Source organism: Oncorhynchus mykiss, chromosome 15 (genome assembly GCF_013265735.2).
Source record: "Oncorhynchus mykiss isolate Arlee chromosome 15, USDA_OmykA_1.1, whole genome shotgun sequence".
NCBI lineage: Eukaryota > Metazoa > Chordata > Actinopteri > Salmoniformes > Salmonidae > Oncorhynchus > Oncorhynchus mykiss.
This window is the reverse complement of record NC_048579.1, coordinates 22940435-22956002: the sequence shown is the minus strand read 5'-3', so window position 1 is coordinate 22956002 and position 15568 is coordinate 22940435. Positions and strand designations below refer to the sequence as shown.

Sequence of the window (15568 nt, the reverse complement as noted above, 5' to 3'; positions counted from 1 at the left end):
AGTGTATCTTTCAACCAACAAATCACCAATGAAGATCTGTGTGTGTGTGTGTGTGTGTCAGTCTCTCTGTCTGGCGTGTCGGTCTAATGAATTAATTTAAAGGTTATCCCACTCATTTCACAAAGTCTGCAGTCGGGAGTGACAGCAGCAACATGTGGAGCGTTCCATGAGACGTCACAGGCTCCCCGGGTATAAAGACCTGCGAGTGCGACACTTTCACTTGTGGACCAATAGCAAAGTCTCCCTCTAGTGACGATACAGAGAATTTCTATTTGTACAATAAATCTTTTTGTCTTAAGTTTGTCTCTGGAGAGGGACAGTTTTTACTGTGCTAGTCTCCTGGAATTGAAAAGGTAAGCTTTTCTTTTCAGATATTTTTCATACTGAAATTATTAATGGCTATTCCAAAAACGACTTTGATTACTTAACATTATAGTTAATTACTAATAAAGTAATGAACTATTGTCTTGAATATTATTTGTAATTGAATTGAAGTATTGATACTTTGAAACTTAACACTACTTAGACATAGACAGTGCAGATAACAGTGAATTGTCAATGGCTTGGAACCCCATTTCAGCCAATCAGATTGCAGATTCCTCCGAACCCATTTTACAGATCTCTATTTGCGTTTTCAGACATTCTAACTGATGCAAAGAGGCTACATGCTTTTGAGGAATGTGGTGATGGGAATGTAGCCTGATATCCCACAGGCACATTTTCATTTGGTTTAATGTCTTTTCTGATGCAAGGTTCATGCGGCCTACTACAACAATGGTAGTCTACTACAACAGTAGCCTATCTGAGTAGCTGATGACTGGAGCTACTTTTCTTTACATTGTTCCTATTATGGAACAAGTATTGTCAGTACATGGGCTACATTTAATGGGGAAGCCATGAAGTATGTAATCCCCTGTAGGGTGCAGGAAATTATAGGCTAAGTACTGTAACAACAGCCTATTCTTGACTTTTAGTTAGCCTGATACTGACTTGCTTGCTACTCAGTATTACATCATGGCTTGCCTCTAAGAGATTGGTGGCTCCGCACTGAAAGGGTAACATATGCTTGCCCAGTGGCAATGGCAATGATGAACTGACCTCATATTGGGGCAAAGGGGAGACACCTGAGCCAGTTAAAGAAAATAAAAGTCACATTTTGTGGTGTATTGGTTTATTGCTTATCACGTACAGTACTTTGGCCTTCGTGGTAATCTCTTGTGGACAGATTCTGTAGCTGACCAAATTCTGTGAGATTTTACTTCTGGGTTAACCATGATTATCCTCATGGTAATGATATTAAGTTGTCCTTAAAGTGGGCCTTTCAGAATAAGCATGTCTTGTACCCCCAGAATCTGTATTCTGCAACTGTTGGTGAGGCAGAAAATAAACATTGCAAATTCAACTGTCGCTGAGCAGAAAAGGGCAGACATGCTACAAATATAAATGCCATATATCTGATTATGCCTGTGTGGCCTTGCATCCAAACACTGGTTTTGATAAGAAGCACATTACACATTGCTAAGGAGAATATACAGTAGTATGCCTTCCTCCAACCATGGCCAATGTGTCTTGCAACTGAAATGATTACATATCCGAAATCTGAAGAAGGCTGTTCTGTAAACAGAAGAAGCCATATTTTCTGGCAGTGTAGGGACTAAATATGACGTTAGGAGTTGAGTGGATACAGATGGACAAATATAGCACCTAAAACGCAAGATATTCCTGCATGATATTTCATTACCCATTTATTTAACCTTTTATTTAATGAGGCAAGTGAGTTAAGAACAAATTATTGTTTACAATGACAGCCTACCCCGGCCAAACCCTCCCCTAACCCGGACGATGCTGGGCCAATTGTGCGCCGCCATATGGGATTCCCGATCACGGCCATTTGTGATACAGCCCGGGATCGAACACCTCTAGCACAGTGATGCAGTGCCTTAGACCACTGCTCCAGTCAAGGAACCCCTTCATAAAGTGTATTGTCATTCCTAGTGAATTCACTCAACAACAATGAACAGTGCATCACAAGAATATATATGAAGTCATGGGGAAAATCGGTTGGAATTATAAACACGGCAATCTCGGTTTATCAGTATTTTTAATGTAGGTCCTCCATGTAGCCCATTGTACTGTGCCAAGTCCCTGAGGAATTGCAGCAATCTGCAATCATTTTAGTAGGACTAAAAGCCAGCTCTCCCCTAGAACTCCCTTGTTCAATTGACAATGGGTTTTGCTGCATCAATTCCCAGAGATCTCTTTATGCACTCAGTCACTCTCTCTCTCTCTCACACACACACACACACACACACACACACACACACACACACACACACACACACACACACACACACACACACATCATTAATGTAGTTCATTACATCCTTGATAGAATCAATTAGCATTTTTGTATTCACAATGGTGCCCCAGTGCGGTTTAGCTACCTTCATGTTTATTCATCCACATTGAGATGAGTGGAAGGAGAACGCTGAATAAAGACATACTGTACGTGTTAATAAGATGATGTAATTGATTGTAATGGGAGTGGTTGCACTGACCGCACCAGTGATTCCCAAATGTTCCGTGAGGCTCCAAGCAATTCAGGTTCGAGGCTTGCCGCTATGCCATGCGTGTGTAAATCATCTGTGTAATGACTGATGTGTTTCACTAGGAGAGGCCCATGGGGAATTTATAGCTGCTGATGTTGTTGTGCCCGCCTGGATGGACGCAGCAAGGAAAGAAAAAGAGTCTGCTCTAATGCTTCGGCCTGTCTCAGAGGGACGTTTTTTATGCATAGCTCATAAGGCATTATAAACACACTTAATGTATTATGAAAAGGGCGTTCATAGGAAATGTTCCAGTTAGTTCTCATTGAATGGTGAGCATCTCAATGGGAGTATCTCAGCTTCTTCTCCTCATTTCCTCTCAATGTTATGGGTGCAATTTGACCAGTTCAGTTCTTTCACATCAGTGTAAATGAAGAGAAGACAAGAAGAGCTATTGAGTTTGACTGGTTACAACATCACTCAAACACAACATTATTTCTTAAACCATAATGGAGGCCAATCCATAACTGTGAACATCTTGAGGCCATCTTGCCACATTCAACCAATGTTATGGAGCCTGAACAGAATGCATCTTTCTTCACAACAGACGAATGCTGAGACGTTAACGCTTTTACCATTGACCTGTCTAGCTCGCTTTTACTGATCGCGTTTGGCACAAAATGTGTAAGCTCAGAGGAAACAGGAAACCTCAGTCGATGGACAGATTTTTCTCATTTTCATGTGTGATGAGGAATTTCCACAAGCTATGGTAGGGAACTTGTGGATTTGGTACATAAGAAAACACACAGATGGCCTTCGGTTGAAAAGTACCATTATACCACAACCGTTACACATCTGGAGGAAAATCTCAGGGTTCCCCACTATTTAGCCAGCCAAATACCCAACACCCTCACACTCAATGGAGACACATATCAGCTGCTCCCACCATTGAAACCGGATGGTTATTTGGAGCTTATTACATCATGTAATGCAAGCATACAGACATGTGGCTGTGAAGAGAGAGAGGTGGCATGGCAGTATGTCATGTACAGTGCCATGCGAAAGTATTCGGCCCCCTTGAACTTTGCGACCTTTTGCCACATTTCAGGCTTCAAACATAAAGATATAAAACTGTATTTTTTTGTGAAGAATCAGCAACAAGTGAGACACAATCATGAAGTGGAACAACATTTATTGGATATTTCCAACTTTTTTAACAAATCAAAAACTGAAAAATTGGGCGTGCAAAATTATTCAGCCCCCTTAAGTTAATACTTTGTAGCGCCACCTTTTGCTGCGATTACAGCTGTAAGTCGCTTGGGGTATGTCTCTATCAGTTTTGCACATCGAGAGACTGACATTTTTTCCCATCCCTCCTTGCAAAACAGCTCGAGCTCAGTGAGGTTGGATGGAGAGCATTTGTGAACAACAGTTTTCAGTTCTTTCCACAGATTCTCGATTGGATTCAGGTCTGGGCTTTGACTTGGCCATTCTAACACCTGGATATGTTTATTTTTGAACCATTCCATTGTAGATTTTGCTTTATGTTTTGGATCATTGTCTTGTTGGAAGACAAATCTCCGACCCAGTCTCAGGTCTTTTGTAGACTCCATCAGGTTTTCTTCCAGACTGGTCCTGTATTTGGCTCCATCCATCTTCCCATCAATTTTAACCATCTTCCCTGTCCCTGCTGAAGAAAAGCAGGCCCAAACCATGATGCTGCCACCACCATGTTTGACAGTGGGGATGGTGTGTTCAGCTGTATTGCTTTTACGCCAAACACAACGTTTTGCATTGTTGCCAAAAAGTTAAATTTTGGTTTCATCTGACCAGAGCACCTTCTTCCACATGTTTGGTGTGTCTCCCAGGTGGCTTCTGGCAAACTTTAAACAACACTTTTTATGGATATCTTTAAGAAATGGCTTTCTTCTTGCCACTCTTCCATAAAGGCCAGATTTGTGCAATATACAACTGATTGTTGTCCTATGGACAGAGTCTCCCACCTCAGCTGTAGATCTCTGCAGTTCATCCAGAGTGATCATGGGCCTCTTGGCTGCATCTCTGATCAGTCTTCTCCTTGTATGAGCTGAAAGTTTAGAGGGAGGCCAGGTCTTGGTAGATTTGCAGTGGTCTGATACTCCTTCCATTTCAATATTATCGCTTGCACAGTGCTCCTTGGGATGTTTAAAGCTTGGGAAATATTTTAAACTTCTTCACAACAGTATCTCGGACCTGCCTGGTGTGTTCCTTGTTCTTCATGATGCTCTCTGCGCTTTTAACGGACCTCTGAGACTATCACAGTGCAGGTGCATTTATACGGAGACTTGATTACACACAGGTGATTGTATTTATCATCATTAGTCATTTAGGTCAACATTGGATCATTCAGAGATCCTCACTGAACTTCTGGAGAGAGTTTGCTGCACTGAAAGTAAAGGGGCTGAATAATTTTGCACGCCCAATTTTTCAGTTTTTGATTTGTTAAAAAAGTTTGAAATATCCAATAAATGTCGTTCCACTTCATGATTGTGTCCCACTTGTTGTTGATTCTTCACAAAAAAATACAGTTTTATATCTTTATGTTTGAAGCCTGAAATGTGGCAAAAGGTCGCAAAGTTCAAGGGGGCCGAATACTTTCGCAAGGCACTGTATACTGTGCCAGTGAAGTGAGGATTGATCAACAGCGAGTGTGCATAATCCCTAGCATTGTTCATTGTCCTAATGTGGAAAGTTTTAGTGCAAAGATTAGGATGTTAGTCAGAAGATATTGGGTCAAGACAGGCGACACATCTACAAAGCAAATTTGCGATCAGAATTTTAACACCCACAGTGTTAAATGTAACACTTTCTTTGAAATTATAGGTGACCATCTCAAATAGTGTTAAACTAACACTTTTCAAAGTGCTGATAAACTGACATCCCCAGAGTGTTAGGTCCCTAACACCGTGGGTGTAGCAAATTCTGATTTAAATTAACATTTTATTTGAGCTGATGCTGTTACACTTTCTCAGTTTTAGGGAAAAACACATGTATTATGTTTTTTTTTTTTTTGGGGGGGGGGGGTTGTTTTAACACTGTAGGGTGTAAAGCCTTATTTGCATATTTCCCAGGGTGCATTTCGAGTGAACATTACGAGTTACCCACCCAAGACTGTGTTTGTTAGTTACAGAGACATGGTTGTTGAATTCATTAATCTTCAATACTAAAGCCTTCAACAAAAGCCTTCAAAAACTCAATGTTTTTGAGTATAAAGTAAACCCTTCATGACCTTACATTATACATGTCATAAGGTCTTTAGTTATGCCCCCTGCAGGTCACTATGCTGGTATTCCTATTGGAATCCAGCCATAGGGAGGATTTTCAACAATTAGGAAAGGGAAAGGGGGATACCTAGTCATGCGTTCAACTGAAATGTGTCTTCTATATTTAACCAACCCCTATGAATCAGAGAGGTGCCTTAATCGACAGCATCAGCACCTGGGGAACAGTGGGTTAATTGCCTTGCTCAGGGGCAGAATGACAGATTCTTAGCTTGTTAGCTCGGGTTTTGATCCAGCAACCTTTCCGTTATGATTATTATAATGCGGCAGCAGTTAGCCTGGCGGGTAGGAGCATTGGGACAGTAATTAACGCTCCTACCTGCCAGGCTAACTGCCGCCGCATTATAATAATTGTAACTTTTATCACCCACAATTTAAATTCAGAATGAGTGCTATGGTGATGAACTTGTCATAAAAGACTACCTAAACCATCTAAATTGGAATAACCATTTCAGTAACGGGAGCAATAATTCCAACCACTTATATATTGTATTAGATTGCATTGCAAAGCTGTCATCAAGGCAAAGGGTGGCTACTTTGAATAATCTAAAATATAAACTATGTTTTGATTTGTTGAAAACATTTTTTTTTTATACCTCAACACAACAGCCACACGTTTGCTGTGTAGGACATAAAGCCAGGGAAATGATTAAATGTTCTTGGTGATGGATGTAACGTCGCTTCTCAGTGATTCATTCATAAACGAGCCACAATGTGTATATAAATATATATTTTGGGTTTTGTTTTAATACCTGATTCACAGTTCTGGTGCTCTGTTTACCACTGATGGATCATTTGCAGGTTTAGTGGAACCATCACTGAAGTGAGATGGAGGGAAACGCTGCACACAGATGATTTACGAGGGAATTGACTTCCCATGTCCCTGGGAATGTCCTGAGTGCCCTCTCCTAGGACCTGCAGTTACAGCCAGGCTGTAACATTTTACTACCTGTACTACCATTTTACAAGACCGCTTGGAGAAGTAGTGAATGGAGGCCAGCATTGGACACATTTGTCTCTTTTTTTCTCTCTTTACCCCTGTGTCTGATACTTGAACTCAGGCCACTCCTTTACCTCAAAAGAACTTACCGTCTTGACAGCCTGAGAGTTACATATCCCTGTGACTCAGAACCCCCATGTTAAGAAACATGTTATTCACTTGGTCTCAAGGCTGTTTGCTGAAATACATGACTCAGTACCATGACTTGAAGCAGAACAACTCAATGCTTGTTTGATCAGACTTAAAAAAGAAAATAATGTCTATTGACATTGAAAGGACATCGTAGTGGAGAAGGATTTGAAGTGGCGGGAGGAAGCAGACTGGCCACGACTGACATCCGCCGCATAGAGAGACGTGTGTGTGTGTGCCGTCCCACCCCTGTCTTCAGACTGCCTGCCAACACACTGCAGCATGCCATGTTTATTTTCGTGTTGTGTTCTCTAGCATTCTGCCTACATTGTTATTTTCTTTGGCTGAGGCCTGTGGTCGGTGGGGCAATGTTTCTAGGCTAAATGAAAGTGGGCTGGCCCCCACAAAAAAACAGACCACGCGTCTTATGGCATAATGCAAAATGTCTCCCTTACCAAGATATTTTTGAAGAGTGGGGGAAGAAAAAACAGATTTTAGGGGGATAGGGAGAGAGGTTCTTGTTTTCAGCCCATGGGCGTACAAGTACAATTTCCTGACACATGCTGTTTTATTCATGTCCTTTTTATGTACATTATTTAGAGTTTGCCTGGTTGCTCATCTGACACATCTGTCCCATTACATTGCATGAAACAAAACAGAGCTGAGAAGCATAACATTCTCTCTTGTAAAAAGAGACAGCAGACTCTCGGAAGAACAGGCATATGAATGAGTGGGTGTACCACAGGTCCGTTCTAAACAGGACTGGTGTTAGGCATTTCAGTGACAGTCCAATTAAATTCACAGTACGTGGTGACTGCTGTTTTGTATTTTGATAGCGTATAGAGGGTTTTTACATGTGATTACGTTTGGAAAATGTGACGTTCAGGTCTGAAATGAGAGTTGATATGAAATCTCAGAACAGCTTACTTCAACATCTGCACATATCAAACTGCTGTTTGTTCTTGACGTTTCACATCTCCCTGACATTCTCTGATCTGAAATCCAATCAGTTGATTTACATACTGTAAATTATAAACATGCATTTCTCAACTGTGAAAGTATTCATTTCAGACTGTGAAGACTGGACCGGGACACCTCTTAAAGAACAATGGCATGGACATTAAGGTCACTGACTATGCTGCTGTTTCTGGCATATCTACAGGCAATAGAGGAGGAGGATATCAGAGCTGGTATGTACAGTATGTCTACATTTGGTATGGTATGTCTAATCTGTTCTGTAGAAAACATGCAGGTTAAACCTTGCATCTCAAAATACGAACAGGGCCGGTCCTGGACGTTCTGCCGCCCTAGGCGAGACAAAAATCTGCCGCCCCCCCGTAGGTTTGGCCTTGGGCCAATTTTTCTTCTCAGCTAAAAGTTGGAGGAACAGAACATAATATCAGCCCAATTAATAGGCCTATGCTACGAATAAACACCATTTTTAACACACCTGGTTAGTAGGCTATATAATCAGTTCAATGTCAATAACATAGTCTAATATTTTCAATCTGATTGCGCTGATAAAATCAGCAATGCCCTGGACGTTCTGCGCCGTAGGCGAGACAAAAATAATGACATTGTAGATATCCTGATGAATCTAAGCATGGCACTTTCAAAAGTTACTTTTCCACCCAGACAGAGGCTCTACTGACGCAGAAAACTGTAAGCTTCAACTACTGGCTACTCGTCCGTTGTATGACCAAAAAACAGAAGTGGTTCCTTAAAGCTGCCTGGGTTTAAACAAACGTGTTTTCTTTTCAGAAAGAGAAAAGCTTAATTAGTAGGGACAGAATAGCAAAGTCAAGTGTTTTCATCTCCTTGAATATTATAGGCTGCAGCTCAGCTTGAGATTGTCATAGAGAGGAATCAATATATCCCCATATGCATTGGAGTCGCGTCTTTCCCAGGCATTTTAGAGCTGGTTTCTACCATAAGGCATCACCGAGTTAAGCATTGTTATTGAACGCTTGATATAATCTGGATACATTTATGTATTTATTTCAAAATATAAAGCAAACAATATATATCCTTTTTGCCCTCTCTTTAACAAAGGGTATGTGATACCCTCACTCAATTTGAGCCCTGGTTTTAGTCAAACACACCAAGCCCTTCCCAGACACAAAGGTATTTAATCAGTGCATGTGACAGTATTGGAGTACTTGGCTATACCGACATATATGGATAGGATAATTGTGTCTGTCAAACAGGTAGGCTTACCACTTATTTATTGGAAGATGAAGAAATAAGCTCCAATTATCTTTAACCCCTGCATCGGAGAGTTACAATGTTGCTATCACTATGCAACGTACTACCTATAGTAGGAAAACAAGTTTCTTGTAAATCACACCTGTTATCACACATAGCACGGCTCCATAATTGTTACAATAAAAATAAAAATATCACTTTTATATAACACATTTAACATTATATTTTAATATTTCTGTTAGGACTGTAAGACAGAGTAAGATCATTTGAACTTTGGAAACAACTGCTTTCATAAATGCGGGCCTCGTTTCACTGGAGCAGTGTAAAATAAGCTTTATGTCAATGACCCAGCCTTAACAAATGTTGTTTATTTACATATTGAATTTGATTGTCCGACATCAGTTTCAACAATTTATTTATTTTGTCTCCACCTAGTGGCTTCTTTCATCTGCTGTGGTGCTGCATTGCATTCAGCGATGTTCTCTCGGTAGCTGTCCATGGTCCTTAAATCAAACCATCTGAGTTTGCTTGGACACCAGCCTGATCTCCAGCTCCTTCCATCTCTGGAAGCTATCTAGGTGGTCATGTGACTTCTCATGCGAGCTGAGGAGGTGGCACAGATTCTTCCAGTCCCTTGTTCCATCCCTGACCAGCGCATATTTGCACTCGTGTGCATCAAAAAGTTTGCAGCAGAACTTGGAATAGGCAAATGGGCTTGGAATAGGCTAACCTTGGTCTCTCCACTATCTCCCCGTTCGCCTTCCTCCTATTGTAGTGTGCCAACGAAAACTTGTCATTCTCCACATGGCTGATGGACTTTGCTGCACGCTGAATTTCTTTGGTTAGAGATTGTGCTTCTTTTCTCATAGATTTTTTTAAATGTTCACTTCAAATCTCTATAGATTACTTTTAGCTAAAATTATATCCACTACTAGTAGCTAGCTAATGTTAACAGGCTAGGTTAGGCTACTGCCTTAATCACTAATCGTTTTCGTCACACACAAACATAAAAAAAATACAATAATCTAATTGGCAGAGTCATTTTTATCAATGTTTCACAATTGGATACTCCCATATAAACACACACATCACCAGAGCTACCAAGGATAGTGGGAGTGAACTTCGGGAGAAGCGGGAATGGGGTGGGGGCGGGAACTGCAGCAACACTATGAGCTGGTGGCTGGGGTGCCGCGGGCGGTGTAGTAGTCGATCAGGGGCGCCGGGGTGCAGCAGCCAATTGTCAAAATGCCGCTCCAAATTCAAGTCCCGCCTTAGACGGCGGCCTAATCTTGCCTAATGGGAGGGCTGGCCCTGATTACGAAGGACATGTTTGGAGCTAAATATGGAAAGCTTTGACATTGTACATGATCATATCTTATTCTTGAGGTGTGTGTGTGCATGTGTGTGTGTGTGCATGTACATTAATGTATCTATGACTGTGTGTGTGTGTGTGTGTGTGTGTGTGTGTGTGTGTGTACACCTGTGACCAACCCTCCTAGGCTGCAGCACGGCGGTGAATGACCTAGTCTACATCATAGATGGCTCGTGGAGCGTGGGCCACAGTGACTTCAAAAAGGCCAAGAGCTGGCTCGTCAACATCACCAGCGGCTTCGACATCAGCTCCCACTACTCACAGGTCAGACTTAGAATGAATATGTGTAACACTGCACCTTAAGTTGCCCGGTACAGTGTTACCGTAATATGTCACCGAAAGTGACATATGACAGCATAGTTGACATATAACTACAACGGTTAAATTGAACTTTTTTGACATATTCAAATAAGACTATGTTGAACTAGGTGGCCGTGGTGCAGTACAGCGACACCCCTCGTCTGGAGATCCCCCTGGGGAAGCACCACGGTGGCCCGGACCTCATCCAGGCCATCGAGGGCATCAGCTATCTAGGCGGGAACACTCAGACGGGCCGAGCCATCAAGTTCGCCGTAGATCACGTGTTCCCGTCCTCGCAGCGCACCAGCACCGTCAAGAACCGCATTGCGGTGGTGGTGACGGACGGAAAGTCCCAGGATGATGTGGTGGATGCTAGCGTGGAAGCACGGGCGCAAGGCGTCATTGTGTTCGCCGTGGGAGTGGGCACCGAGATCACCACCTCAGAGCTGATGTCCATCGCCAACAAGCCGGGGGGGACCTACGTGTTGTATGCCGAGGACTACGCCAACATAGACCGAATCCGAGACTCCATGGAGCAGAGACTGTGTGAGGGTGAGTGAGTGTAAGGTAGGAGGTGTACTGCTACCTGGAGGTGTGCTAGGATAGAGTTCCCCAAACAGTGGGTTTAGGACTCGAGGGTGGGTTGCCGCTATTCCTTTTCCTTGATTTCGTTAATTTTATTTCACCTGGACTTCTTTCACTTTTTGGGTTGCAAGAGTACAGAAAGCATTAATTGGGTCACATCTCGTGCGGGGCCCCAGCTACTATGCCTATTTAAGAGACTGGAGGTTTGCCCTGAAAGCAGGCTGCACACCACTCACGCTTTGTGAAGTGGGAAGCCGCAGGCACTGGAGCCAAACCAGGGACATGTGGCGGTGGAAAGAAAGGGCATTAGAAAAGATGGTGTCAGGAAACAGATGTGATACGCTCGCTGTTGCCAACCACACTGCAGCTGGAGGCATTGTTTGACCATAAACTGCAGGGAAATTTGTCAACAACGTTTACGAAGCCATAGGAGCCCGTTCACTACTTACAAAGAGAAGCTAGTCAAAATGGGTTAATTATAATGTTTGGCATGCATGTTCAAATACAATCTAGATTGTATCTACGGTAGATATGCCACAACACACTGAGACGTATGTGATGTAATTTCCTGTCCAAAGAGTCTGTGTGTCCTACGCGTATCCCAGTGGCCTCCAGGGATGAGAAGGGCTTTGAGTTGATGCTGGGCATGAATATCCACCAGAAGACCAAGAAGATCCAAGGCTCTCTGGTGTCTGAGACAGCCTTCTCCTTGACCACCTCAACAGACATCACAGAGAACACAAGGTGGGTCTCCCCTTCAACCTCCAAATCAACCATGGTCCTCAATTCCTTTGTTTAGCTATTTTGAACTCATACTTATCTCATATTATTGTTACGATCAATAATGACAAACCTCCTGGCATTGACAACTTAGATGAAAAGCTACTGAGGATGGTCGATGACTCTATAGCAACTCCTATATGCCATATCTTTAATCTGAACCTAGAGCAAAGTGTTTATCCTCAGGCCTGGTGGGAAGCCAAAGTCATTCCGCTGCCCAAGAATGATAAAGCGGCCTTTACTGGTTCTATCAGAGCGACCTATCAGCTAGCTGCCAGCTCTTAGAAAACTGTTGGAAAAAATGGTGTTTGACCAGAGACAATGCTATTTCTCTGTCAACAAATTAACAACAGACTTTCAGCATGCTTATAGAGAAGGGCACTCAACATGTACTCCACTGACACAAATTACTGATGAGTGGTTAAAAAATGGCATAATAAGAAGATTGTGGGAGCTGTATTGTTAGACTTCAGTACAGCTTTTAATATTATTGACCATAATTATCATGTTGAAAACGTATGTGTTATGGCTTTTCAACCATAACACATACGTAGATTCAAAGCTATCTATCTAATATAACTCTTTAATGGAAGCTTTTTTAATGTTTAAACATGTGAAGTATGGTGTATCCCAGGGCAGCTCTCTTGGCCCTCCACTCTTTTCTATTTTTTACCAATGACCTACCACGGGCATTAAACAAAGCCTGTGAGTCCATGTATGCTGATGATTCAACCCTATACCTGTCAGCAACCACAGCTAGTGAAATAATTTAAAAACTAAACAATGAGTTGCAGTCAGTTTTAGAATGGGTGGCCAATAATAAACTGTTCCTGAACTTCTCTAAAACTAAGAGCATTGTATTTGGTACAAATAATTCCCTAAGTTCTAGACCTCAGCTGAATCTGGTAATGAATGGTGTGGCTGTTGAGCAAGTTGAGAAGACTAAATTACTTGGTGTTACCTTAGATTGTAAACTGTCATGGTCAAAACATATTGATTCAATGGTTGTAAAGATGGGGGAGGTCTGTCCGTGGTAAAGAGATGCTCTACTTTTTGACACCACACTACACAAAGTAAGTCCTGCACGCTCTAGATTCATCTTACCTTGATTATTGCCCAGTTATATGGTAAAGTGCTGCAAAGAAAGACCTTATTAAGCTGCAGCTGGCCCAGAATAGAGTGGCACGTCTTGCTCTTCATTGTAATCAGAGGGCTAATATCAGTAATATGCATGTGAGTGTCTCATGGCTATGAGTTTAAGGAAAGACTGACTGCATTGATTATTGTTTTATAAGAAACAATGTCTTGGAAATTCCAAATTGTTTGCATAGTCAACTTACACATGGCACTGACACACACACTTACCCCACCAGACATGCCACCAAGGGTATTTTCCCCAGGTCATGAACAAATTTAAGGAAACGTACAGTATTATACAGAGCCATGAATGCATAGAACTCCCTTACATCTCATATAGCACAAGTGAACCGCAAACCTGCTTTCAATAAACAAATAAAGCAACACCTCACGACACAACATGTGACCTACTTGTTGTGCGTATGTACTGACATGTATGTGTAACAAACACACACACTACATGTTAATGTTTTTAAAATGTATGTCAATTGTAAAGTATTTTGTTTATAATGTATTTTTCATAATTTAGGACCCCAGTAAGACTAGCTGTTGCCATTGGCTAATGAGAATCTGAATAAAATCAACAAAATATAATATTATTATTATTATTATTATTATCAACTCAGTTACGGGGCATTGTTATTTCTGCTAAAGACGTGACAAGACAAGCTTGAATTTGAAATCTGACTAACGTCTACACCTGGGTAAGTCACCTGGACTACCTTCAGCCACAGACACTAGAAGCCTGGGTGAGTCACTTGGACTACCTTCAGACACTAGAAGCCTGGGAGAGTCACTTGGACTACCTTCAGACACTAGAAGCCTGGGAGAGTCACTTGGACTACCTTCAGCCACAGACACTAGAAGCCTGGGTGAGTCACTTGGACTACCTTCAGCCACAGACACTAGAAGCCTGGGTGAGTCACTTGGACTACCTTCAGCCACAGACACTAGAAGCCTGGGTGAGTCACTTGGACTACCTTCAGACACTAGAAGCCCGGGTGAGTCACTTGGACTACCTTCAGCCACAGACACTAGAAGCCTGGATGAGTCACTTGGACTACCTTCAGCCACAGACACTAGAAGCCTGGGTGAGTCACTTGGACGACCTTCAGCCACAGACACTAGAAGCCTGGGTGAGTCACTTGGACGACCTTCAGCCACAGGCACTAGAAGCCTGGGTGAGTCACTTGGACTACCTTCAGCCACTGACACTAGAAGCCTGGGTGAGTCACTTGGACGACCTTCAGCCACAGACACTAGAAGCCTGGGTGAGTTTCTGAAAACATCCAGATGATTTTCCGGCCAGTGGCACTTCAAACCTCTTTGACACATGTTTGTGGTGGTAAAAAGTGCACAACATCATCGGCAATAGTGGAATATTCTAAATCCTTTCTTGGCAGCTTGAAGGAAAACAGTGGAATATGAACTGACCAGGAAAATCTCTGAATCCATAGTTTTTCCTAGACTGGTCACTTGATAATAACACATTTTGTACTCGTCATACTTTGCAGGCTTATGATTTCCCTTCATTTTTCAAAGGTTACTTACAAGTCACCATACAGATGTTGACAAGTACTGTATTCACGATTCAGTTTTCTATTTGTTATTTGACTATTTTCTCAGGGAGATCTTCCCAGAGGGTCTGCCTCCATCCTATGTGTTTGTGGCCACGGTCCGCCTCAAGGGTTCAGCCAAACAGGACAAGTTTGACCTGTTGAGGATCCTTTCTAAAGATGGCGTCACCCAGGCAGCAGTGACACTGAACGGAGCGGACAAGTCTGTCACTTTCACGACCACCAGCACCACCAATGAGAAGCAGCTGGTCACCTTTAATGTGCAGGGCATTGGGGTTGGTATCTTTGTGTACTTTTGTACATTTTTGTATACATGTATACATATTTGCACATGAACAACGTAGACCTCTACTACTGTCATAGCCAGAATGGATAATGTTTTTTTAAAGAGCGTAATGTATACCACACACAGGAGGTTGGTGACACCTTAATTGGGGGGAACGGGCTCGTGGTAATGACAGCGGAATGGTATCAAACACATGGTTTCCAGGTGTTTGATGCCATTCCATTTTCTCCGTTCCAGACATTATTATGAACCGCTCTCCTCTCAGCAGTCTCCACTGATACCACAGTATACTGAAAACACTAAATCAGACTTTTCAAAGCCAGGACTTTTT

General features: G+C 42.3%; 1 protein-coding gene across 2 annotated transcripts in view; it reads left to right on the top strand.

The window, feature by feature from the left end:
* Positions 1–238: 238 nt before the first annotated feature.
* The window catches only part of si:dkey-225n22.4 (collagen alpha-1(XXI) chain), a 47849-nt gene continuing 32519 nt past the window's right edge, over positions 239–15568 (top strand). For both annotated transcript variants that reach the window (XM_021562735.2, XM_021562733.2), the window contains exons 1-6: positions 239–353; positions 8067–8185; positions 10700–10836; positions 11001–11424; positions 12036–12201; positions 15001–15226. In XM_021562735.2, the coding sequence (XP_021418410.2) occupies positions 8104–8185; positions 10700–10836; positions 11001–11424; positions 12036–12201; positions 15001–15226 (1035 nt within the window). In that variant the 5' untranslated portion in view covers positions 239–353; positions 8067–8103. The remainder of the gene's footprint in view (positions 354–8066; positions 8186–10699; positions 10837–11000; positions 11425–12035; positions 12202–15000; positions 15227–15568) is intronic.